Genomic DNA, 25,282 nt, shown 5'->3' on the forward strand with positions numbered 1-25,282 from the left:
TCTTCAGCCCACAGCTCCCCACCAAGTTCTCCAGCTCCTTGGAGAACAGCCAGGCAGAACTTTGCTCTGATGGCCTCCGGCAAGGGCTGGAGAAGAAAGCCAAACCTGGTGTTTATTTGCAATGCTGTCAACGAGCTGTGGTGGCCTGCCAAGCAGGTGTCGATGCCTCTCAACTTTTGCTCCTGCCAAGCAGGTGTCGATGCCTCTCAACTTTTGCTCCGAAAACCACCACCCAGCGAGGCCCCGGAGCCCAGCACAAGTATGGCCAGATCAACGGGGGGTGGGGGGCTGCGGCCAGAGTGACCTGTCTCGAGGACCTGGCTGTCCCTGGGAGCCCTGCAGGCACCTCACAAGTGTCCCCCGCCCCTGCCCTCCCCTTTCCCGCTGCCCTGCAGAGTGGAGAAGCATCCTTGTTTGAGGTGAACATCCGGTACATCGGGGGACTCCTCTCAGCCTTCTACCTGACGGGAGAAGAGGTAAGTTGGCCCTTGGAGGACCCTAGACCATTCAGGTGGGAAAAGGCTTTAGAGAACATCCAGTCCCGCTCCCTCATGTCACCAGTGAGGAAGCAGGGATTCAGGGGGATTTGCCTGGGGCTGCCCATGTCTGCCCAGCCTCCACGGTGCCACCTGCAGGCTCGCTCTCTCTCATGTTTCATCTGATGTTTCCCTTCTCTTGCCCAGGTGAGCCCCTCTGGCTCCCACAGTTGCTAGTAAATTCTCCAAGGACGATGACTAGTCTACTCACACCATCCCTGTAGCTCCTAGCACAGCACCCAGCAGTCTGGGCTCAGCACTGGCTTGTAGAGCTGCTGGACTGGTTTTTGCAAGTGCTAGTTTTCAGCATTGAGAAAACTAAGACCATTGTTTCGCCATTTCCACCCCTGGGGCCCCTCAGCCTTGTCCTGCTCCACGGCCACTCCTCCGCTCCCCCTCCCCTTCCAGTTGCCAGCCACAGGCCAGAGGTCAGCTGCGGGTCTCAAGGGGCAACAGGGAGATGGGGCAGCCACTGGGGCTGGTCTCATGTCCAAAGTGCAAGGCCTCAGCCCCAGGCAAGCTGTGTTGGCTTCCAGAGGGTGGACTGTGCAGTGTGGGGAGAAGACAGAGCCCTGAGCAGGGAGGGAGTCAGAAAACCTGGGTCTCATCCCCACACCACACCTGCCTGTGATCTTGAGCAAGTCCTCCCCCACCCCTGGGCCTCACTTCCTTCCCCACCATGGGGATGGACTCACAGAGCTCTTGTGAGATGGATCGGGAGGGATAGGAGTTGACCCTGAGCTGACCAGCTCCAAAGCCCATATTCTCCGTGCTACAAGAGAATTTTGAAAACCACAGAGCTCTGTAGAAATAGGAGGCTCTTCCTCCCTTCGAGAAGTCCCATGAAAGTGCAGCCCAAGTATCGGGGGGTGAGGCTGGCCAAGTCCCCAGCCATGGGCCATCATCGATCAGTTGTGTTCCCTGTTACCCAGAGGGGTCACGCTGCTCAGCACAACCGCTGCTCTGGGGTTAGATGCCTTGGCCTTGGCCCTTTCCCTTCCCTGCCCTTCTTCCTGCTCTGTCCACCCTGAGACAATATCATCCCTGCCCCTGCCGCGGGGAGAGCCGCCAAAAAATCCCTGCTAACCTCCAGTGGTGGTATCTGAGGAAGTCAGCTGCAACCAAGAGTTCAGAGGCAATAGGTACACTCTACTTCCTGTCACCTTGGGCCTCTCCATCAAGCCTGATCTCCTCAGCAGAGATTACCACTTGTACCAATTTGTCTCCAAACCAGTGTGGTTGGGATCCCTTGGCTTTGAGCCACACGAAACCTGAATCGTATTTGAAAACCCTAGGATAGGAAAATGACATGGAACAGAAAAGACACCCTGTTCTTCCAGGCACTTGCCCAGCCTCCCTGCCACTCATGGCTGTGGAAGGTGGCCATAGCGTACAGATAGGGACAGGGGAGGGAACCATGCAGCTCAGGGCTCTCAGGGGTCAGTTTGAGGGGCCAGCGATTGAGGGAGGAGCTGGTGCCCCTCAGTCCTGATGCTTGACCCAGCCTCCACCCTCCTCATAGGGTATCCTGGCTCTGAAAACCTATCTGAGGCCTTGGCTCCCTAGTGATGTAGTCTGGCTGGGTCTGAGGACCCAGAGGAGGGGAGGTGCCCCAGGACCAGCCAAGAGGGTCCTCGGCTTCATGCAGGGTAGAAATCAAACACAAGCCAAGAAGAAGTGATAGCAGAAGACTGAGGGCGAGTATAGGTACAGACAGACCATCTGGGAGACTTGGGAAGGAAAAGGAGTCTTGTCTTTGCTTTTGGGGTCTGGGGTTTTTACTGAGGATTGTGGTCTGATGTACATGCCCTCTCAGATACCCAGGAACTGGTCAGAGCAAGGACAAGGAGCCAGGTGTCCTCCGTAAGTCACTTACTCCTTGGAGTCGGGGGTCTTGGCATCGAGATGTCTAGCATCAGTGTCTGGAATATGCACAGGAGAGCCTCACCCGGTCATTCTTACCTGGTCATTCCCTTGATGCTATCTGTCATGCTGGAAGACTTCAAAGAAATCGTTAATTCCTTGACCCTTGCAAAGAGGGCTACATTATTTGTACTATGAGGCGTGTGTAAGGCAGGTGCAGGTCCTGGCAAGAATAGAAGCAGGAAAAGGAGCATAAAAAGCAGTCCCCCCCTTCGTGGCGTTGCCTCAGTTTCCCCATCTCACTTTAAGGATCATCAGTCTGACTCTCCAGGATGCAGACTGGACAGTGGGGTGTGGACAGGAGTGCCTGTGACTTAGAAATAGTTCCCAAAGCCCAGGGAGCCCCATGTGGCTCAGAATCCCTGAATAGACAGGCTCCTGAGGTTATGGGCACAGCCCCTGTCCTCTAGCCATGCCCTGCTGATCCCTCTCTGTTCCCAGAGACTGTGCCACATGAGCCCAGTCTCACTGGTCCCCAAATACCCCATGAGGTGGGGGTCTTCATCTATTTACAGATGTAGGAACTGAGACTTAGAAGGAATGTGCTCAGGTCGCAGTCCCTGAGGGCTGTGCTGGGTCAGCTCGTGACCCCGTGGCCTTTCCACCACAGGCCTGAGTTGTAGCCCCCACGCAGCCTGGCCCAGTGTCACTCCTTGTGACCAGGGCTCAGCTGCACCGGACTGGGGCCTCCCTCCTCTCTGTCCTTGGTCTCACACATAGTGGGTGCCTGTGAAGTGGGGCTTTCCATTCTTCAAATATCCCAGGAGTATTTGTGGAATGGTGCGGGAGACCGCAGCCCCTTCCTGGGCTGCGGCCTTTCCTTGCTGCAGAGGAAACCTGGGGGAGGAGAGTCCCCTCCTGGGTAACCAGCCCCGCAAGACTCACAGGAGAATAGCAAGCCTGCTGACAGCCACTCCAGGTGATGTTTGCACGGCTCTTCAAGTTCACATGGCCCATTCACTTACATACATCCTCTCGTTTGAGTTCCGGACGAACCCTGTGAAACAGCCGGGGCACATCTACAGTCAGTTCCGTTGCACACAGTTATAGTGCTCAGAGATAGTAAGTGGCTCACCTAAGGTCACAAAGCTGCTAAGTGGGAAGATCCAAACCTGGGCTCTCACTCCCAGCCCAGACACCTTTCCACTCTACAGAATGTAATTCTTGCTGGCCTCTCTCACCTCTGTTCTGGAACCTCTGGGCCCTGCCTGTTGCTTACCATGGCTGTCTGCAGCCATATAGCTCTGTGTTCTCTCTCTGTGTTGGAAAGGCAGCTTGGTATCAGTAGCTCCACAACCTTGGGCAAATTGCTTCTCTGAGACTCAGTTTTGTCATCCTCAAAGTGGTCAACATCTTCCCCACAAGGCGGTTGCAAGCATTAAAGGTCATGTAGAGACACTGACACATCGATGTATTGTGCTTTATAATAAGTAATATATATTTTTGGTCTGCATCCTGCTTCTGGCAGAGCTCCTAAAACCGTTGGAATTTCCTAAGTGATGAGAGCAATAAATATGTCTTTTGTTGTGTTAATTGGGTGACTTTTGGACCCCACCAAAGGATAGAGGCTGGTTGCTAGGAAAACCTTGTACTTAGAGGGTAGTTATTTTCAGTCCCACCACCCTGACTTCCGGGGACAGGAGAGGGGCTGGGTGCTGAATCGGTAGCCAGTTGGCAGTGGTTTAATTGCCCTGCCCATGTGATGAAACCTCCATAAAAACCCAAAAGGACTGGGTCACAGAGCTTCTGGTTGGCTGAGCACCAGGAGATTTGGGGAGAGCGCCACACCTGGAGAAAGCATGGAAACTCCATGCCCTTTTCCCCATACCTTAACCCTCTGCATCACTTGCATCTGACTCTTCCTGACTTCTGTTCTTTTATAATAAACCAGTAATCCAGTGAGTAAAATGTTTCCTGAGTTCTGTGAACCACTCTAGCAAATTAATCAAGCCCACAGAGGGGTTTGTGATAACGTGCTCCTAAGAGCACTTAAGAAGAAATCTTCTAGGAGTCCTCAGGGCAGAAGACAGCCAGTCGGCTGCCTGGAGCCTCAGCCTCGGGTTCAGGTTCTGGAGGGTTCCTTTGTGCCTCAGTGCTCAGCCTCCCAGGGGTCAAGTGATGATGTCAGGAGCCTCGAAGGAGAGCCCTTTGTTGTTGCTGAACCGGTGGCTTCTGGGGCAGAGGGCTTTGGAATCTGGGTCCTAGACAAGCTCCTCGGGGATTGTGGTGTGGCTGGCCCCTGTGCCCACCTCTGGGACCCTCTGTCTGGCACTGGACACTATCCTCTTCTGTCCCCATCACTGCCAGGCCCCACATGTGACTCTTCCCTTCCCACCCCTCCTCTCCCCAGCAACAACCACACCTGCCCTCCAAGGCCTCTCTGCCGCATCCCAGCCGGATCCGGCAAACTGCCCCGCAGCCATCCCTCCACAGCTGCCTCAGCCCATATATTGTGCATATTGGGGTTGGGAACTCAAGATGACTTTGTTTTGCAACACTCAGGAGGTCCAGCTCCGGAAATGAAAGGAAACGTGTGTTGTTCCACCCGGAATAGTCACGTTTTAAAAAATAAATACTACTTACTGTGGGCTTGTTTTTATTATGAAAAAAAAGCACAGAAATAGAGATACGCCAAATGAAGAAAGCAAAATTCCTCCACGAGCCTACCCCCTACCCCTAGGAGACCATTGTTAATATTTTAGTGTATTTCCTTCCCAACCCTTTCTCACGCATCCGTGTGCATGTAATTTTTACTAACTTTGAATTACACTGTTTCAAAGTATATTTTTTCTTTTAATGAACTGGAACCCCTTTCTTTGCTATTAAATAATCTGCATCATGCCAGTGGCTGCACGGTATTCTATTGCCTGGACAAGCCATAATTTAACCACTTCCCTATTGTTTGATATTTAGAATATTCTCATGTTTCCCATGTTTCCCTTGAAGTAAAGTTAAATCTTTACAACATCCTTCATTACTTATTTAGTTAGAATAAATTCCTAAGAGGGAAACTGTGGCGTCAGAAAGTCACAGGTGCTTTTGAATTAGAACAGTTTGAAGGGGTCAGAGCCTCCCGCAGGGCCCTGAGGCCTGGGACCCCCATTCACCTTTTCCGTTCATTCCCATCTAAAAAATGGGAACCGTGGGCAGATTCAGAATGTCAAGGGGGAAAGGCCCCACCCCCCACCCCTGGTGTCACACGTGGGACGGCAGTGCTTTGCTGGGAAGCACACAGCAGCCAAATTGGGAGGCAGGGATTGAACCTGGGGCGGGGCAGGACTCCTAATCCAGTGCTCTTCACACCCTGTCCAAACGTACTTCCCCCGCACCCAGCCCGTGGTGTCCTGGTCCATTGGTGACGGCGGCCCTGGCTACTTCATCCTCCCGGCGGCCACCCGGAGCACAGCTGGAATCACTGAGCCTTCAGAGTCCCGACACTGCCGTGAGGACTTTACAGCTATTACCTAATCTTCATTCCTCCCAACAGCCTCTGAGGAAGGCGGTAGTGGCCTTGTGTTATGAGTGAGAAAGGAAACCGAGGCTCGGAGAGAGGTGCCTCGACTAAGGCCACGTCACCAGGAATTCGAGGACCCGGGTTCATAGCCAAGGCTGTCTGACTCCAGAGCCCAACACAGCGTCACCTCCCACTCCGGGCCAGCAGCTCCTGGGTTCATCCACCGGCGGGAGCAGCTTCTCGAAGTGATGGCGCCCACCCAGCCCCGTTCACGATGCCCCATGCTTCTTCCTTTACAGGTGTTCCGAATCAAGGCCATCAAGCTGGGAGAGAAACTCCTGCCCGCCTTCAACACCCCCACGGGAATCCCAAAAGGTGTTGTGAACTTCAAAAGGTAGGACATCTGCTGGTTTCCCACTTCTGGCTTTGGCTTCTTCGGTGTGGAAACTGAGGCACAGGGAGAGGACAGTACCTGCCTTGGGAATCACAGCGAGCCAGTGGCACAGTGGAGGTTAGCCTTAGCCAAGGACTCTCCAAGGCCGGTGTTTGTCACCACACCTGGGGCTTAGGTTTCATAAGACCTGATCTTCCTGAGGTGTGGAGGGGCAGCTGTTCTGTGATCATCCCCCAACACTGCCTTGACTCACCGCCCTACGGGTGTACCCCATTCACTTCCCTCCCCAGCTAGGGTCAGCAGCCAATAGGCACATCACACCCTCCTGCCATGAGGAGGTGCCCCAAACTGCTAGGGAGTCTCGAGACTCTGAGCAGAGGGACCCCTGGTCTGCCGACTGCCACCCTTGGCCCCAGCAGGGCTGGGTCTCAGGAACCCAGTGTCAGAACCCAGAAGGGCTTCTGGGGGGCATCAAGGTCACAGAAGCTCAGACTCCAAGGATTGAAGGCCCTGGCCAAGGTCACATAAGCCAGTAACCGACTGACCATTCCAGGACACAAACCCAGGACTTCCAACTCCATTTTTGATCATTCTTATTGGAATTTCCCCCTCTTTAGAAATAATAACTTCTCATTGCAGATAATGTGGATTATACCAAAAGTGTTAGATAAGAGCAGAAAACTCCCATGTGGTTCCACTAGTCACAGAAAGCACCGGTAATGCTTCTGTTCTACTGGCTCGGTATTAAAACGTTGATTCTTATTGGCTGCTTCCATGATTTTGCTTCCTGATCTGTTGCTTAATTCAGTGTGTGAACCTGAGACTTTCTGGGTAGTCACTAAGTCACAGAATGCCCGAGTGGAGGGGACCTTGAGTGGTCCAGTTTGAGAAGAGCAGAGCAGGGGCTGCAGCTGGGTCCAGCTCCAGAGCCCGTGGGGTGCCTGCCTGCCCCCCTCCGCGCTGCTACCCTTCCCTCTCGTGGGGACGGGAGCGTGTTTATATCCACTCACTTTCCAGGTGTGGCGACTAAGACCCAAAGAGGGGAAAGGACAGGGTCACAGTCCAGAGGACTAATGGCGAGCCAGCTTCATGATGTGTGAATCTTCACGAGCATGAGTCTGGCTTCTGGGGACCCCCGTGTGCCCCGTTGTCTTGCCTTTGCTCACTCTGTTCCTCCACCGGTTGCCCTCCTCTCCCAGCTTCCCTGGCCAGCAAAGCCTGGCTCACATGCCACCTGTGCCATCAAGCCAGGAGCCTTTCAGCCTCTCCTGGCCTCCAGGCACTTCGTTTGCTTCCTTACGGCCTCGTCGCGTGCCTCTTCCTGTTCCCTGCTGGCCTGGGAGCTTCTTGAAGGCAGGATCTTGAGGCAGATATTTATCTTGAGGGCAGATATTTATATGACCCCTTATTCACACAGAGTCTCAGAGAGGAAAAGTAACTTGCCCAAAGTCTTAACAGCCAATAGGTAACTGGGGCTAAGATTCCAACCCATTTTGTTACAGACTGAAAGCTCTGCTCTGAACACCTGCCTGGCCCTCCCTCAGGCAGGACCCATGCTGACCCCCCGCGCTGCAGGAGCAGACCCCTGGGAGATGTTGTAGGAGGCACCCAGGAGCTCCCTGGGGCTGTTCGCGATGTTCTCCGAGAACCCCGAGTCCACCTCACCAGACTTCCTGTTCCCTCTCCTGAAGTGATGTCTTTTTTTTTTAATGAAAGATTTTTTTTTAAGTTTATTTATTTTGAGAGAGAGAGAGAGAGCAGGGGAGGGACAGAGAGAGAGGGAAAGAGAGAGACTCCCAAGCAGGCTCTGCACCATCAGCACAGAGCCTGATGTGGGGCTCGAACTCATGAACCCTGAGATCATGACCTGAGCCAAAACCGAAAGCCGGGCAGTTAACTGACTGAGCCACCCAGGTGCCCCCTGAAGTGACGTCTTACGTCAGGACTCTCAATCCAGCAGTGGCTCCAGCCAGCTGCCCGGGAGGGAAGGAGGGCGCCTCACCGGAGGCAGGGGCTCTGGGCTCTGGTCGCATGTCGGCTTCCTCTCTGTCCCGGGGAGGTCCCACTCTCCTGGTCCGCCTGCCTGGGGCCTCACAAAAGAGAGGGGACACATACGCTGCTTTGCCACTTTACTTACTGTCTGATCGGAAAACATTCCTGGGGTGTGACATCACATAAATCCCAGCAGAGGCCACAGAGGGGCCCTCAGGGCCAACCGAATCCCGTCCTCAGTGCCGGGGCTGATGTCTCAGAGCCGGGCCCTTGGAGCTCTGCTCAGATCCCTTTCCCACAAACACCGATCCTGGAGAAACGCAGCCAGCCGTCAGGGAGGAGACACAAACACAGTATCTTTGCGGCTCTCTCTCCCAGGGCTAGCTCCCCGGCCTCGCTGCCTGAGTCTGGGATAGGACCTTAGCTTCACCGTCCTTCCCTCCTCTGTGCGTGGCACTGCGCGCCCCCAAGCCCTGCGACCACAGCCCTGCAGGGCTGTCTGCCTTACCCCTGTCCCTCAGAGCCGGGACCGGATGCGACACAGATCCTGACATTTCTGATTAAGAAAGTGCATTTAGTTTTAGGCCATTTGCATGCTGTCAGTGCTGTATACATATGTATGTATATGCATATTTCCTGGCAACTCCTCCCTTTCATTTTCTGGGTAAGAGAGTCTGTTGCTAAAAATGCATCCCTGTTCCACCCCGGGGGAATGTCAGGGATGAGTACTGCCCGGCCCGCGTGGCGCTGAGTTTGCGCTTTGGAGAGGGCCAGCTGGTGGGAGCTGGGGCACACGCTGCTGTCCCTGCCCCGGGCAGGGCTCGCTGTGGGCAGCTCTATGAGGAAGGGCCAGACGGGGTCCCAGCAGGAGGGGTGCGTAACTAGGCCCTGCCCGAAGTGAGCGTGACTGCTCCTCCTGCCTGGGAGGCAGAGGCAGGGACAGCTGTGACCTGTGACCTGCGGGCACCACTGAACCCTCTGAGTGGCAGTGGCCAGTCCAAGGACTAATCTCTGTGCCACACTCGACTGCCGCCCCCCCCAAATCATACAGGCGGAGATACGCAACCTCGCCTGTCACCCTCTCTAGCGTCCCTACACTCACACACAAACACTTCCATTCGCACACCCCTGCCACAGACACACACACATACACACCTTAATAAGTGCTAGTGGGGCGCCTGGGTGGCGCAGTCGGTTAAGCGTCTGACTTCAGCCAGGTCACGATCTCGCGGTCCGTGAGTTCGAGCCCCGCGTCAGGCTCTGGGCTGATGGCTCAGAGCCTGGAGCCTGTTTCCGATTCTGTGTCTCCCTCTCTCTCTGCCCCTCCCCCATTCATGCTCTGTCTCTCTCTGTCCCAAAAATAAATAAACGTTGAAAAAAAAAATTTATAAAAAAAAAAAAAATAAATAAGTGCTAGTGTTTGGTGAGCATGTCACTGTGTGCTACACGCAGTGTGAACACATGATATGCATTCTCTCTTTTCAACCTCACAGATCCCATTTCACCAGTGGAGAAACCGAGGCTGAGAGAGGTGAGGTCACTTACCCAAGGTCACACAGCAGTAGAGTGAAGTTAGAACCCGGGTCTGTCTGGCTCCAAAGTGAACAATTATACCAGACCCGTGAGCGCGCACACAGACATGCACAGACACGCGGGAGTTTCTGCCATGCTGGGGAGGGGCATTGATGAGCAACCCTTCCCCCAGCGGGGGAGAACACAGGCTGCACACGCACCTGCAGGCTTCAGAGACCGGGACGGGGCAGAGGGCAGACCTTCCGTGAGCCCGTGGCCTCGCAGGGCTGATCCACGTGCCTTCTGGTCTCTGGATGCTGCCTAGAATACATGCAGCTGGGGCACACGGTAGCTAGGATTTGGATTTGGATTCGGATTCAACGCTACCATTTCTGTCACTTACTCTGTGACCTTGGAGAAGTGTCTCCCCCTCTCTGAGTCTGAAATAAGAATCACAGGATCTACCTCTGAGGTTGGCTGTGAAGATAAGGTGCTAGAGCTGCCTGGCACCTATCAGGAACTCAGTCACTCAAACGAGTAATAATTTTAATAAACTACAAACACATAATTTATATGTGCATAATTGCTAATGTTAAAAATGACGGCAATTACATGCCTAATTTATAACTCACAATAACTCTATGAGGTGTGGGTACTGTCATTTAACAGATGAGGAAACTGAGCTCTAGAGAGATCAACCGACCAGCCCGAAGTCGCCTGGCCGGGTGCTGAGGGATCCGGCATTGAAGGCAGGCAGGGGAGAGGGAAGGCGACCGCCCACTGCCCGCCTCTGCCCGGCACTTGTGTGCCTGTCTGCCAGGCTGGTTCCGCTGCAGGAAGCCCACTCGGGAGGGTAATTGTTGGGAGGGAGGGGAGAGGAAGGAGAGGCTCATGTGAAGGCAAATGAGAACAAAAGACGGGGGAGGGGGTGACTGGCGGCTTTTTTGACCTTGAATTTCTCTGCGAGGGCAGGAAACATCCATTATTCAAGAATCCCTCTGTGGGTACCCACGGCTCCCACTAAGAAAGCTGGAAAGAGAAGTCTCACTTAGCCTGAAGGAAAAGGGACAGAGAAGGGACACCTTCCCCTTCCCTCTGGGTCGATGTGGGGTCATCTGGGTGGGAGACCGTTAGGGGATGTGCAGAGCCCAGTCTGAATCCCACCTCCACCACCTCCCGGCTCCAACCTTCCAGTAACTTACTTCCCTCTCTGAGCCTCAGTTTCCTCTTTGCATATTGGGAATAATGGTATTTTACCTTGTGGGGTTTAAATGAAGTCAAGATGCAAACAGCTTGATCCAGGGCCCGGTATCTTTAGTGGCTCAATAAACAGAAGCTGTTTTATTTATTATCCGAGAGTGAGTCTCCCCTCTCTATGCAACCCATCCCTCCCGATCTGCCTCCTGCCTCCAAATCAGGGAAATACCAAGGAGGTGGAGACAGGAAAAAGGGACCAGTGGTCATCTCTTTATGGAGGCCACTGGAGTCCTCCATTTGTTTCTGGAAGTTGAGACTGATGAATTTGACTTCAGAAACTATATCCAGGCTGGATAATGGAGTTTAGAGAGGAGAGGGGCTGCCTCAGAAAAGCCCCAGCCCACCCCAGAAAAAGGAGTGTCCCTCAGATGGCAAACCATGATCTCCTAAACCCATCTTCTCCCACGCCTGCCTCCCTAGGTCCTGTCCTGGGGAGACAGAGAGACAGAGCCCAGTTCTTGGGGAGGCACAGCTATCCCAGCAAGGAAGCAGAGGGGCTTCCGGAGGCCAGGGCAGAGCCAGCCCCCCTCAGGCTGTACCTTGTAGCCCCTACAAATAGAGGGCACTCACTCCACGCTGCTCTGTCCCACAGGAAAGATCATCATGATACATTATGAGGAAACTGAGGCACAGGGAGAAGCAGCAGCTTGCCCAAGGCCACTCCCACCCTGCACTTTTCTCCTCCCTCTTCACCCCACAAAAGACCTAGGAACAGAGACCGGGACCAATTACTCTTGCCCAGCTTGATGATGCAGGAACTAAGGTGCATAAGGAGGGGATGATTTGCCCAAAGCCGCTCAGCTAACAAACTTGACCCTGGCCCCCTGGCTACAGGTGCCAGGGAGATTTAAGTGAAAGCACCTGGGAAGGCAGCAGCCTTACTTATTATCATATAATTTAAAGAGAGGCAGCCCACACGATGGTTAGGACAAGCTCTGTCGTCAGGCCAGCCTTGGGCCCCGGGTGCTCCACCTGTGATTGAGAATGGGTGACATCACCATCCCCGGCCTTGTTGTCCTCATCTGTGAAAGGGGCAGATGGGAGGGTTACCTGAGACTCTGCACAGTTCCTCCTTAGAGGCACCCAGGTCCTGGAAACGGTTAGTCGACAGCCTTCTCCAGCGAGGTCACAGGGCCAGGCTAGGATCTCTCTAAGACGTTCGTGAGACATGCCTGATCAACAGCTGAGCAAACCTTTGCTCCGAGAGCCCCTGTTTCTTTTGTTCCTAACCTCGGGATCCAGCAGCTCGAGGCGTGTGGGCACGCCAGAGACACCTGCCTGATGGGTATGGGTTCCACAGAATTCCAGGCAGGGGCCATTGTGTGCCCTTGGGCAGCACTGACAGTGTGGGGAGAGAGGGGGAAAGGGCCAGGAGGGGTTCCTGCTTTTCATCTGCCCCCATTGTGACCCAGCCACAGCCATGTACTCTCCACAGGCAGCACCACTGACTGTGAAGCGGTTGGCTTGCCTTCAGAGGACAGAACGTGTTCTGTGGGGTCTTTGTGATCGATCTCACCTGTAAATTGGGCATGACTTGGGGGCCAGGTCTTGGCCACCGAGACAGCTCTGCTGCCGTCCTTGGGCCCAGAGGCCTCACAGGGGCTGCTTGACGATGGAAACAAAGAGTCGTGCAGGCAGACGGGTCTGGCTTCAAATCACCTGCAGCAGGTCAGTTCGCTGGCCTCAGTGTCCTCATCCACAAAATGGGGCCATTGGCAATACTGACCCCCGGGGAGGAGCATCCGAGAGCAGATGGCCTGACGCTAGTGGGTGATCGATGGATCCCCCACTAAGCAATCCCTGTCACTCCCAGCATGGGAGCCAGCCTCACAGACAGTGGGGTGACAGGTGCTTCTGTCTTTTCACAGCAGCTCCAACAGGAGCTGGGGCTGGGCCATGGCAGGGAGCAGCAGCATCCTGGCGGAGTTCGGGTCCTTGCACTTGGAGTTCTTACACCTCACCGAGCTCTCTGGCAACCAGGTGTTCGCAGAAAAGGCAAGTCTTCTCCCAGCTCCTCCCTGTTCTCCATACCGGGAGCGCCACAGGAAAGTGGGTCAGCGATGAGCAGGGTGGCCGGTGGGGACCTGGAAGGCGACCAGCCACCGCTGAGACGGCCCGTGGCTGCTCGTGGAAGCCGTGCGTGTGCCCAAAGCCAGGTGGCATGGAAGGTGAGCACAGGGAGTAATCAGGGCCCTGCCAGGGCAGGGAAGAGGTGAGGCTGCCGGAAGGTTTTCACTGGTGCCGTCGGACCCAGAGAAAGTTCGGCAACGGAAATCCAGGCACCGGCTCGCCTTGGCAGGAATTGGCCACCGGCTGCAAAAGTCCCCTTTCCAGAGACAGTTAACTTTTTCGTGTGAGATCTGCCTGCCTTTCCCTTCCAGATGCCCGCCTAGCTCGTGCTGTCAGCAGGCTGGCAAAGCGGTCTCACTCCGCAGCTGAGGCGCACGTCTGTTCTCCCTCGCTGGTGCCAGGCTGGCTGAGGCCACGGGGGTGCTGAGAGCTATAGCATCCAGGCTGTCATCCAGTCTGACAGCTGTCCGCTCCTGCCTCTCCGCGAAGCCCTCCGGAAGACGCAGTTCCTCCACGTTACAGCCCGTGGCAGTCCCACCACCTGCAGGTGTCTCACCGGGTCTGACCCCAAACCGGAGGAGGGGAAGCATATACGTACCACCCTCAGATGGCCACCCTCAGATGGCGGTCGGGCCCCAAGGCAATTGTCCCTTCCTGAGTCCCGCCCAGGGAGATGAGGCCCCGCCTCCAAGGAGAACCCTTCGGAGGCCCCCACCCCCAAAGCCTTCCCTGCTCTGAATGTTAGCCTCTTGGAGTCCTAGGAGCACGGGGAGAGCAAAGATTCACGCCCCCACCCGGTGGCTCCCAGTCTGGAGTCCACCATCCAGCCTCAGAGCATCACCCTGCACTCCTGTGAGGAAACACATCTCTGGGATTCCCCCCAGGCCGGGAATCTGCATTTTCAATAAGCACCCATGTGTCTTTTGATGCCAGGTGTAGGAGAAGCGCTTATTCAGTGTGGGAATCCCTCTGAGCATTCTCGGGGAGCTCAAGAGCTTTTCAGCCCCTTGATCACTTCCTCTGTGTTGGGGCTCACTACCCGCCCCCCTTAAATGGCCTGTCATGTCAGACCTGCACTTCAGAAGCTTTTCCCTTGTATTGGGAGGACTCTGCCACCCTGGGACCCCATCTTGAAAGTTCATGGAGTAAGTTGAATCCCACTTCCTGATCAGTCTTATTTTCCTATCCTTTTTTCCCTACCTCCAAGCCCTGCCTCCCCCAGCCTCCGTGTTTCCTTTGCCATGGAGCCAAATTCCTCCGGGAAGGTTGTGACTGGCTTACGATGGAGAGGGACAGGGAGCTCACTCTAGTCCCTGGCTAGTCTGGACACACTAGCTACCACTGCCTGAACACCTCCTATGTGCTGGGTGCCTTATAGTATCCCTAATCACCCCTCCAAACCCTGAGGTGAGTCCCCTTGTTGTCCCCTTTTTATAGAGGAGGAAACTGAGATTCAGAGGTTAAGTCACTTGTCCTGGGTCATCCAGCTGGTAAGTGAGAAAGCCAGGATTCAAGCCCAGGACTTCCTGACTCTGAAGCCCACGTTCTTTCAAGACCAGATTAGTATAGCAGGCTTCAGGCTTTCCCCCCTCAAGTCCATCTGCTTGTCTCTCTGTCTCTCTCTACATTTACATTCTCTGGCTATTTTCATCCCCCAATCATGCCTCCCACAGAGGCGATTATTGGCAGTCAACAAATTGGCCCAAATTCTAAAAGCACCCGCACCCTCCAGGGGAGCTAATTTAGCCTGCTTCACTGCTCACCACCAGGACAGTCGAGAATAACTCAGGTACAAGCACATCCCTGTCCCCCATAATGGACTCCGCTAACATAAATGGATATGAAATCTCATGTGGTAGAGCAAAGTGCTGTCCCCTGGAAAGAAAGGTCTGACAGCTAAAAGGCTGCTGCTCTCCCTGCTCCTCGTCTTGTAGATAAATCTGTGAGCATGATATAGTACCGTCCCTGAGGGCCTTTCTGTTCTGCTGGATTCTGTGCTGGAAGGATTTCCTGTGCTGCCAGAGAGCAGACCCCAAGGGATGAATGAAGCCTTCCTGCTTCTCGCCCTTTGTAGCCCCGAAGGTGGCAAATCGCGCCTCTTCTCACTCCAGCTGGGGCAGCTTCTGCTACACGCGCTGCACGGTCCCTGCCCTGATCCGTGTTGGACACAGGGGCGACTCTGTGTGGTCAGCCAAGACGTGACTCGTGTCCTGGCTCTGCCACTTGATGAGCTGAGTGGCCAGGGGCAAGTCGCCGAAACTCTGAGGCCCAGGTTTGTCATCTGTTAAACAGAGATAATACCACAAAGGTTATTCTCAGGGTTGGAGGTAATGTGTTTATAATGGGCCTGGCTCAGAAGGACTGAGAAATGTTACCAGCTGTTGTAGTGTTGTCGTGAAAACCCTGAGATGCCTCTTAGGGCAGGGGGGTGTTGAGGGGCCCAGGCCCTTCCTCTGGAATGGTTCCTGTGGTGTCAGAGAAAATAACATATTCCTAGGCTGAACCATATGAAAGAGCCAGTGTCTGACCATTTCTGACCCACGAAAAAGGCAGTTTTACCTACTAGCACTTACACATGAGCTGCTATCACTTATAGGAACCACGCCCCCTTCAGAAAAGGCCCATCCCCCGGAGTGATGCACAGTGAGGAAGGGGCGAAGTGAGGGGGGCGTGGGGGCCTAGCAGGGCCCCAGGCAGAGTGGTCCGTGCAGAGGCAGCGGCCAGGCCCCACAGTGGCTGTCTCCTGCCGTGCCCCGTCTTGCCACCTCCGGGCCGCGGCCTGCTGTTGGTTACGAAGCTCTCCCTCCTGCCTCCTCGGAGTGGTTTCCTCTGTGGATCCAAACAAGCTTTCTCCGTCCTCATCGGCTGAAAGTCACTGGCTCCTTCCAGAAAGTGAAGGGGCGTCTGGCGTTTGTATCTTGGCAGGTCAGGAACATCCGGAAGGTCCTCAGGAAGATTGAAAAGCCCTTCGGCCTCTACCCCAACTTCCTCAGCCCAGTGAGCGGAAACTGGATGCAACGTGAGTACAGAGATGCCACTACCCGCCCCCGCCCCCCCCCCCCCCCCCCCCCGACGCACACACCGCCTTCAACTGATTGCCGCCAGCATCCGGTGCAAGGCACCTGGACCGAGTGATGAGGGACACATTCATCAGAGCCGAATGCCAGCGAGGCTTTTGCTCTGTGCTCCCAGACACCACCTGTCCTGCCAGACACAGTGGGGAGGCTTCACTGTTGTCATTGCTCTTGTGAGGGGTGTGATGGCCGCCACCTAGTGAGGCCTGCCCTGTGCGTCCCCCGCAAGCTCGCTGTCTCCAGCCGTCCGTCTCTCAGGATGCTGCTGAAGCCTCCCTCATCATCCCCCAAACTTGTGGGAGTGTTCCACGTAGACCCATCTACTCCAGAAGTGGCCCCAAGAAAGACCATACATCCTCTCCCAGCCCCTTTGATCTGGTGCCCCACCTCCAACTCTAATCTTTTTTTTTTTTTTTTTTTTAATTCTTAAGTGGACTAACTATACAGCAGTACAAAAATCATGAATTCACCTCTGTATCTTACACCTACAAGAATTGGTCCTGGGATTTCCTGCTGTTCTCTATTCAGAGGCTTGTTCCTCAACCAGACACGTGTGGGTCGCCCACGGAGCCTCATTTTCAGCCCCCAGCTCCACCCACTGAAACGGAATGGGGTTTGGGGGGGGTGGTGTGCAGGCTGGAGAGTGTTGAAAAGTCTCCCAGGACCCTGGGATTGTTCCCTTGTCTAGAGGCCTTGATTATGAGGCCATAGCACGAATTGGGGGCGGCAGGTTCCTTGGGCCCTGCTTCTAGGGGCTTCCCAGAGCACCCCGACCCTCACCTCCGCCATTTCTGCTCAAAGACCCGTTTCCCTTTCCCTGCCTCCAGCTCCAGTTGTTATGACATCAGCAAGGGCTCAGGGGCCAAGTAGATATGAGTCTAATTACTGCACGGCTGTGGGGAATTCACTTTATCTCTCTGAGCCTTGGTTTCCTCTCCTACACATGGGAGGAGAACTAGAGTTATGTTCTTTGTGCACCATGGAGGGGTGTGGGAGTAACGGTCAGAAGGGGCAGGAAACAGATTTCAGTTCATCTTCCAAAGATGGTATGTGTTGTTCTAAAAGGTGATGAATACCCATCAGTAAAAGTATACAGTCAGGGCCTGGAGGGCTGGCCAGCCGGCGGGGACACCACGGAAAAGCTGCAGAGGCATCGTTCTTCCACCCCTGAGTCTCTGTGATTACAGGTCCAGAAGGCCCAGAAAATTTGACCCAGGAATTTTCCCTGATGATGACCTCACTCCCAAGTGGCCTCCTGCAAAAACCACTTACACAAAAGCAAAGTATTTTTAACCAAAACACACCGCCAAATCCAAAAGTGCAGGGAGAAAATGAAGGTTTGAATTACAGATTATGGCCACGGGAAGAGACAGTTCAATAACTGTTACTGCTTTTAATTGCAAGGCCCGACTGGGTAAAGAGATAAACTGCCCCCCTGCTGGCCTTAGCCGCTCCAGCAAAAGCCATAAAGAGAGGGAGAGGGGCGTGGCTTCCCAGTCCCAACAGCTACCTTGGCAAATTACAGGGAGCCCCCCACCCACCCCGCTGAGAAACATAACTTTCTTTTCAGGCTGCGCCAGGGGTCACAAGACTGAGCAAAGTCGGTCACATACGGAAAATTGTTTCATATTAATAAAATATGAATCAGGGGTGCCTGGGTGGCTCAGTCGGTTAAGCATCCGACTTTGGCTCAGGTCATGATCTTGCAGTTCATGAGTTCGAGCCCCGCGTCAGGCTCTGTGCCGACAGCTCAGAGCCTGGAGCCTGCTTCAGATTCTGTCTCCCTCTCTCTCTGCCCCTCCCCTGCTCATGCTCTGTCTCTCAAAAATAAACAAACATGAAAAAAATTAATAGAATAAAATATGAATCTGAGGCCTGCTAGAGAACAGAGGGAAGGCTATCAAGCCCTGCTCACCCGGGCGCCTGCCTTCCTCCTCCCGTGGGTTTGGCACCTGGACTCATCTCAGGTTTTCTGTGGTTTTTGCTGAGACTTTTTGGTAATTGTGTATTTTCCCAACAGATGAGAACATTCCCAACTTGCATAAGCTAAGTGTGTTCGCATTCTTTTCCTTCCTTGAATCCTCTGGATTCAAAGCGCGTTTGCAACCACAGCAATTACAGCTTGGAGAGAAGGAGCTAGGTCTGCGTCCGGGTCCCAGGCCCCCGCTGCTCCCACTGAAAACTGAGCTGCAGGGTAACAGGGGAGGCCAAGACCCTCCTGCCACCGGGACTTCACAGCCAAGACAAGTTCACCAGCCTCCTGCTGGTACCAAGCACAGATGAGACCGAGCCTCACAGAGCCCCTCAGAGCTCAGAGAGCTGCCCGCCCTTCAGCTTGGCCCCTGGAGTGGCTTGTCTGGTCCACTGCCTGAATCCCACACCTTCCTCGATGAGAAGGTGTGGCAAATCTAGATTCTCCCCAGTGGGTACGTAGCGTGAGCTGCCCACTGGCCCCAGTTTGGCAGCCTCCCCCAGGTTCACGGTACTTTCCTGAGAGCCAGTGTAGGGTGGTGGCCTCCCCCTGCCAAGTGTGATGACACGATCAGGAAGCAGCAAAGCTCATCTCTGTTCAGGCTCATGCACACCAACTCATGCTCCTGTTTTGTATTTTATTGATCAAAAGATTGAGGCCCAGCGGGGAAGATGGCTTGCCCTGAGCTAATGGCAGATCTTCGCCTTCTGATTCCCACCCCTGCGCTCTCTGTGTGCCAAATGACAATTGATCACTTTGGTAGAGGCCCCTGAGAAGCTCTGCGCGTGTCCCCAAGAGGGTGTCCTGTCCCAAACTCCCATGGCACTCCTGGGGGCCTGGCTCCCGTCTCCTGCACGTACACACGCTGCAATCACATGATGAAGTCCAAACTCTTTGGCTTGGCGTTCGAAGCCCTTCCCAACACAGCTCAAACCTACCTTATTTTCTTTCGTTCAGGACTTCCTGGACATCCACTGGGTGCCATACAGGCGCTGGGCATAAAGTGAGAATCATATGCGGTTCCTCCCCATAAAGAGCCCACAGCCTGGTGGGGGAGGTGGGCCCATAAGCAGATACTTACACCACAGCTTTGGGGGCAGCCAGCGGCAAGGACACCCCCAGTAAGAGTAGGACCTGCTACCACTGAGTGCTTGCCACATGAGGGCCGGATTTGCGTGTGCGTTATCTCACTTCTCATGGTCACCCTGCAGGGAAGGACTGTGAGCAGGTTTATGAGGACACAGAAAAGCCTTTCTGAGGAGGGGATGCCCGAGCTGGGGTGTAGCAGGGAGGAAGTGTTAGCCGGGCAAGGGGGGGGGAAGGGTGTTTCTGGCAGAGGGGTCACCACAGGTGAGAGTGAGTGTGAGGAGGCAAGGGGCTAGGAGTGTCGGGTGGTGGAGAAAACGGTGACAGGAAGCAGGCCCAGGTGAGCCTGGCGGTGACAGTGCCCTCGGCTGTGTGCCCGTGTGCCTCTTCTGTGGGCTGTGAGCTGTGGGAGGGCCCTGAGTGGAGGCCGACCCGATTTAACTTCCGGCCTTCCTCAGCCCCCTGCTCGGCACGGACCTGCTCCAGCCATGGACACGCCATGGACATGCGGGGCCTGGCATGCCCCACGCCTCCCTTTGTGCTGCGTCCCGAGCCGCGAGCCGCGTCCTCCATGTAGCAGTGGGGGATGGGGGGTGTGCTGCTGAGTCCCCCTTCACAGAGCAAGGTTCAGCCCACACTCACCCCTCCCGTGGCTCCCCAAGGCACAGGATTTCTCTGATCTGTTCCGGTTTTTGCTGAGCCCCTGCTGGGCCATGATTTGTTTATGGGGCCGGAAGGAGCCAGAAGGGCTGGTTTGCTGTGGGTTCTCCTCTCAGCCCGCTTGCCTGGTCCCCACCTGTCTTTACCCTCTGACTTTTGGTCCCTCTCTCTCCACGCTGTCCTTTCTGACTCCAGGCACCTTTATTTTCATCCTCTGGTTGACTGTCAGGCTGCAGAAAGTGAGGGCTCTGCCACCTTAGTGGCCTTGGAGTCACTATGTAGGCCCACTCACAGTTTTCCCATCTGGGAAAGGGGTTGACAATGCTTACCTACAGGCTTCTTGGGAGGTTGTTACAGACAATACAGTAAAGTTCCTGGCCCACAGTAGACCCTGGAGAAATGGTAGCTTTTGACAGATTTTCTGTTTCCTTTTCTCTCCCCGCCCCCCACTTCCCCTCCCTTCTGTCTTCCTATCCCTGCTTTGTCCAGAGGAGCTAGAAATAACTTCCCCATCGCCCCTTTCCTGCCTGAATCTGTCCCCCCTATTTTCCTTCCTCTCTTTTTCTGCTTAAATGAATCTTAACAGGGAACTGAAGTTTCCTCTTTGTTTCTCTATTAAATGCCTTTCTGTTTCCCTGTTGTTAATTTTTAAAGCATGTGAGCGAAGCGATTTCCGTGTCTTGCCGCTCGGGTTAAGCGCTCACGGTTGACCCGTCTTTCTCCCGGGACAGCCCTGAGCAGAGTCACCTCCTCATTCAGCCACAGCCTCACGGTCCTGCTCTGTGGCCAACTCCAGGCTGATGCCACCCAGGACAAAGAGGGGCTCTTCAAAACCCAATTCTTCCCTCCCCCTGCTCCTTGGAAACTCCATTTATCCTAACCTGCTCCATTTAAGCTTGGTTTTTCCAAGTGGTTCTGTACTGTGACTAAATTAAGGCTCCCGTTCCTCCTTTCCATGGCCTTTTATGAACCTGCCCAGCATTAATTACCATGTTTGTCACCGGGTAATAAAAATCTCTGAACTCCCTGCCACCAGATTATCTTTTTAAAGAAATGCAACTCATTTACAGTTAATAACCAGAGGCCCTGCCATCCTCGGTCTGCTAAAGCGACATGATTTATGTACCCGGGTGAGCCTGTGCACTTGCATGCCGCATGATCGTGTTCAAGGTGGCCCTGGTTCCTCGAGTCACAGTCTGTGCCTTCCTTTCAGCCCCTGTCCTCTCAGGGCTCAGAAGTCTGCTGATCAAACACTTGCTCCCCATCGGCACCCAGCACTGGGGGGAACCACAGAGGCCAGCGCGTGAGACTCGCCACCCAATGAGTCTCTCGGTGAGACCTGCCTGGTGGCCTCAGCAGTTAAAATAATGTTCCCTCGGGCGCCTGGGTGGCTCAGTCGGTTGAGCGTCCGGTCCTGACCTGAGCATCCGGCTCAGGTCATAATCTCACGGTCCGCGAGTTCGAGTCCCGCGCCGGGCTCTGTGCCGACAGCTCAGAGCCTGGAGCCCGCTTCAGTTCTGTGTCTCCCTCTCTCTCTGCCCCTCCCCTGCTCATGCTCTGTCTCTCTCTCTCTCTCAAAAATAATAAACATCAAAAATAATTTTTTTTAATACTTTAAAAATAACGTTCCTGTCCTCTTTCCCCTCACAGACCACGTCTCGGTTGGAGGACTCGGGGACAGTTTTTATGAATATTTGATCAAATCCTGGTTGATGTCGGCCAAGACAGATGTGGAGGCTAAAGATATGTACTATGAAGCCTTGGAGGTAAGACAAGTGTCGGATTCTTCACCGGTGGTTGGTCCTTCCCCACCGGGTCTGGCACAGGCCCCTAAGTGCTCACCACCACCACCCCCACCGTGGTGTGCTAGCCAGAAGAACAAGACAGTCTCCTCCCCAGCCGGTTGCTTTGCACACCCAATTTGTGACTCTTCTCGAACACCTTGAAATTAGGGCCATGTTAGCATCCTCGCGTTACACATGCAAAACCCAGGCTCAAGGAGGGAAAGTCATTTGTCCAAGGCCTCACAGGAAGTGGCAGTCAGTCTGCTTCAGAAACCGTGGCGTGTGGGCTTCAGTCAATGTGTCAGAGCCCACAGCGTAGTCAGGTGGTGGCCTGGGAGCCCCCAAAAGAGGCCGCCAAAGCAAGACCCTCAGCCCTCTTCCTGGTGGAGCAGAGGTGATGTAATTAGCGTGTCCAAATGGGGAGGGGCCTCCCTCAGTGGAGCATCCAGTTCTGCTCCTTCTCTCTATGTGGATGGAAATCAAGGCCCAGAGAGGGGAAGGCACTGCTCAAAGGCACACAGCACAGCGCTGGCCGAGCCAGAGCTAAAGCCAGATCTTCTCAGCCAGCCCCAGTGTTTCCCCCATGGCCCCTCACCACCGCTGGTCTGGCTATAGGGTGTGAACTGGACAAGAGACGGTAGGCTGGGGTGGTGACTGCAAGGAGGGGGACACCTCAGGATGGAAGAGGGAGTTGGTTAGCCTGCGCTACTGGAAAGGAGGTTATAGACTCCCGTTGGCCCATCAATAGGTGCTTCTGAGCCCAAGTAAGGAAAAGGCCCTGGGTAGACTCCAGGCCTCGGTTTCCTCATAAAGTGAGTTGAGCAAGTCGGATTTACTCTGCTGCCGTGTTGGTCTGAGGTCTTATGTCTCCTCAACTAGACTTCTTGCTCTTCTGCCCTCCTAAGTCGGCTCTCCACACAGCAGCCGGGAGAAGTGGCTCCTTCACATTTGGAATAAACTAGACTCCTCACCTTTGCCCACCTGATATAGACCGACCAGTCACCTTGAACTCCTTCCCCTTTGCTGTCAGGTGTGGTCCCCAGCCTCCTGCAGACACACCAGACTCAATCCCACCTTGGGGCTTTTGTATTTGCTGTTGTCTCTATGTGGAATATCATTCAAGTGGCTGTGGCCCATTTATTGGTCAACTCAAATACACCACTAGGAATTGGCCTTTTGCCACCTCTCTCTGTCACAAACCCCAGACTTACTCTCTTCTTTGCTTTCATGGGCACTGAAAATTATCCTGTGCCCATATTTGTTTACTCATTCATTGTCTTCCCCAAATAGAATGTGAGCTATCAAGGAGCGAAGATCTTGTCTAGTCATTCACTGTGTCTGCCTCACTCCTAAAACAGTGCCCGGTACATGGCAAGCACACAATAACTGTTTTGTGAACAAATGAACATATGATTGCTGAAGGGATGGATGGATGGATGGATGGATGGATGGATGGATGGACGGACAGACGAGTGAATGGGTGGATCAGTGGGTGGGTGGATGGATGGGTGGATGGATGGAGGGAGGGACGGGTGGATGTGTGGGTGGAAGGATGGATAGGTGGGTGAATGGGTAGATAGGCAGGTGGAAGGATGGATGGGTGAGTGGATATAGTGGATGAATGGGTATGAACAGTTGGACGGATGGGTGAGTGATCTCTAACTACCCTCTGATTGCATGAGTCTGACCAGAAACAGTAGTGCTTAAAGGAAGTGCATTGAAACAGGCCTCCACAGCCATGGACCTTTTAAACTGTGGGCTTGGTGAGGAGTTTTCCCCGCCCAGCTCCCCAGCACCAAGACCTTGGTCATGAAGCAGCTACTGGGACTGCAGTCCCATCTCAGTCTGAGTCTCAGCCCCAGATTCAGCTCCAGCTGAGCTTAGACCACAGCCAGTGTCTCCTATCTGAGGATCTGTGTTCAGCCTGCACAGGAGGTGCTGCCTGGAAAGGCCTTTCTACATTTCTGTCATTCCTTGCAGGGTAAACACGAAGTTAGTGAACAGCCTGGTTCCCTGCCCTCAGGGCACACTGTAGTTGAGGCTTCAAGGGAAGAAATGGTCATGAATTATTTAAGCAAACGGGAGCTTTATGGAAAGCACTTGATTGAACAGGAGAGAACTTGGCTTTGCTCCCTGAATTTGATATCCCTAGTGAAGAGCCTGGAGTATCTCTGACCCTGGGTAAAGACTGGGCCTCTGGCAAGTTTGGGGCTTTGAAGAATATTCTGGTAGTTCTCAACCTTGTCCACACGTTAAAAATCCCATTGCTCAGGCTGCACCCTGGCAAGGTACATCAGAACCTCTGGGCTGAGGCCCAGGAAACAGCCTTGAAAGCTGCCTGGGGCAGGGGGCGGGCCGGGGTAGGGGGGGTGGGTTTCCAGTGTATAAGTTAGAACAATGTCCGGCACAGGCGGGTGTGGACGATTCAGACACGCAGACTGGGCACACCCCTGGAGGGTCCCAGGAGGAGAGGAGGAGCGAAAAGAAGGACATGGAGAGTATCTGTCACTGTGACCTCCTCCAGGCAGGTGCAGTGACTGCCTTGTCTTATTTAACCCCATTTTACAGACGAGAAACTGAAGCTCAGAAAGGCCCGAGGTCACACAGCAGCCAGTGTCAAAGCCAGGGTGCAAACACTGACTCCAGATAGAGTGCGCCTGCCAACCACAAAGGAGCCTGGCTTGTCTGAAGTCCCTCTCGGGAATGTACAGATGGGGTCCCCTCCAGGAGGGCCAAAGGAAGCAGAGGCTTCCTCACAGCCATCCCAGGAATTATTCCCAGTTTACGAATGAGGAGAAGGAATCTTCAGAAAAGTGAAATAAATTTGCCCAGAATCACCCAATTCTCAAATTGCAGAGCTGGGATTCCAATCCAGGCCTCTGTATCCCGCTCGGCTCTGCTCTGTCTCCTGCTATGATTGAAGCCTAACCAGTCAGTTGGCAGCCTGTGTTGTCTCGTGTTTGGCTTAGGGTTTTAGAAAGCCTTGATTTTTAATCTCTGCACCTATGTGCTTGTCTCAGTAGTGTCCTCACAGAGAGACTGGTCTGTCATTTCGTCTTTACCACATTGCTTAGCCTGGCATTAACCCAGAATGGAAATAATCCACGGGAGTCAGTCTGGAAGGGGCAGTTTTTGCACTGTGGTTGAGGCTTCATGGGATCGCCCCCAGATGTCTGTGTTCTCCCCCAAGTGTTGACAGTGGGTAACTGAACCAGATTTCTGCAGCCTGGGTTAGCCTGCCACCCCTCCTCCACACCCGCATGGACCCAGCTCTACCCAGGAGCCAGGGCCCAGCCCAGAGCAGACCCAACCCAGTAGTGAGCGGCTCCCCAGGCTCAAGTGCTCCTCAGTGCTCCTCCCCACATGGCACAGGTGCCCTGGGCACGTCACGTCATCAGAACCTCCCCATCTGCTATTCAGTGAGGGTCCTGCAGCCAGCCCCCCAGCCGGGACCTTGCAGGAGCAGGAAAAGAAACAAACGGATCCAAGAGCCAAGGTGTTGGAGTGCCTTCTGTATGTCAGCCCCTGGCCGGAGGTTGGTGGTGGCGGCTTCTGCTCTCACGCAGCC

The 25,282-nt window shown here is 54.3% G+C and overlaps 1 protein-coding gene across 2 annotated transcripts in view; it reads left to right on the forward strand.

Annotated features, from left to right (window-relative positions):
• MAN1C1 (mannosidase alpha class 1C member 1) overlaps positions 1–25,282 on the forward strand; it is a 141,340-nt gene that overhangs the window by 108,307 nt on the left and 7,751 nt on the right. The window contains exons 4-8 of one of the 2 annotated variants that reach the window (XM_086716084.1): positions 396–476; positions 6,213–6,307; positions 12,937–13,063; positions 16,064–16,157; positions 21,581–21,696. In XM_086716084.1, coding sequence (XP_086572210.1) covers positions 396–476; positions 6,213–6,307; positions 12,937–13,063; positions 16,064–16,157; positions 21,581–21,696 — 513 coding nt within the window. The remainder of the gene's footprint in view (positions 1–395; positions 477–6,212; positions 6,308–12,936; positions 13,064–16,063; positions 16,158–21,580; positions 21,697–25,282) is intronic. The other variant, XM_025934927.2, reaches the window with a different exon arrangement.

The sequence above is a fragment of the Puma concolor genome, chromosome C1 (assembly GCF_028749965.1).
Source record: "Puma concolor isolate L17-30 chromosome C1, mPumCon1.1.hap2, whole genome shotgun sequence".
Classification (NCBI taxonomy): Eukaryota; Metazoa; Chordata; class Mammalia; order Carnivora; family Felidae; genus Puma; species Puma concolor.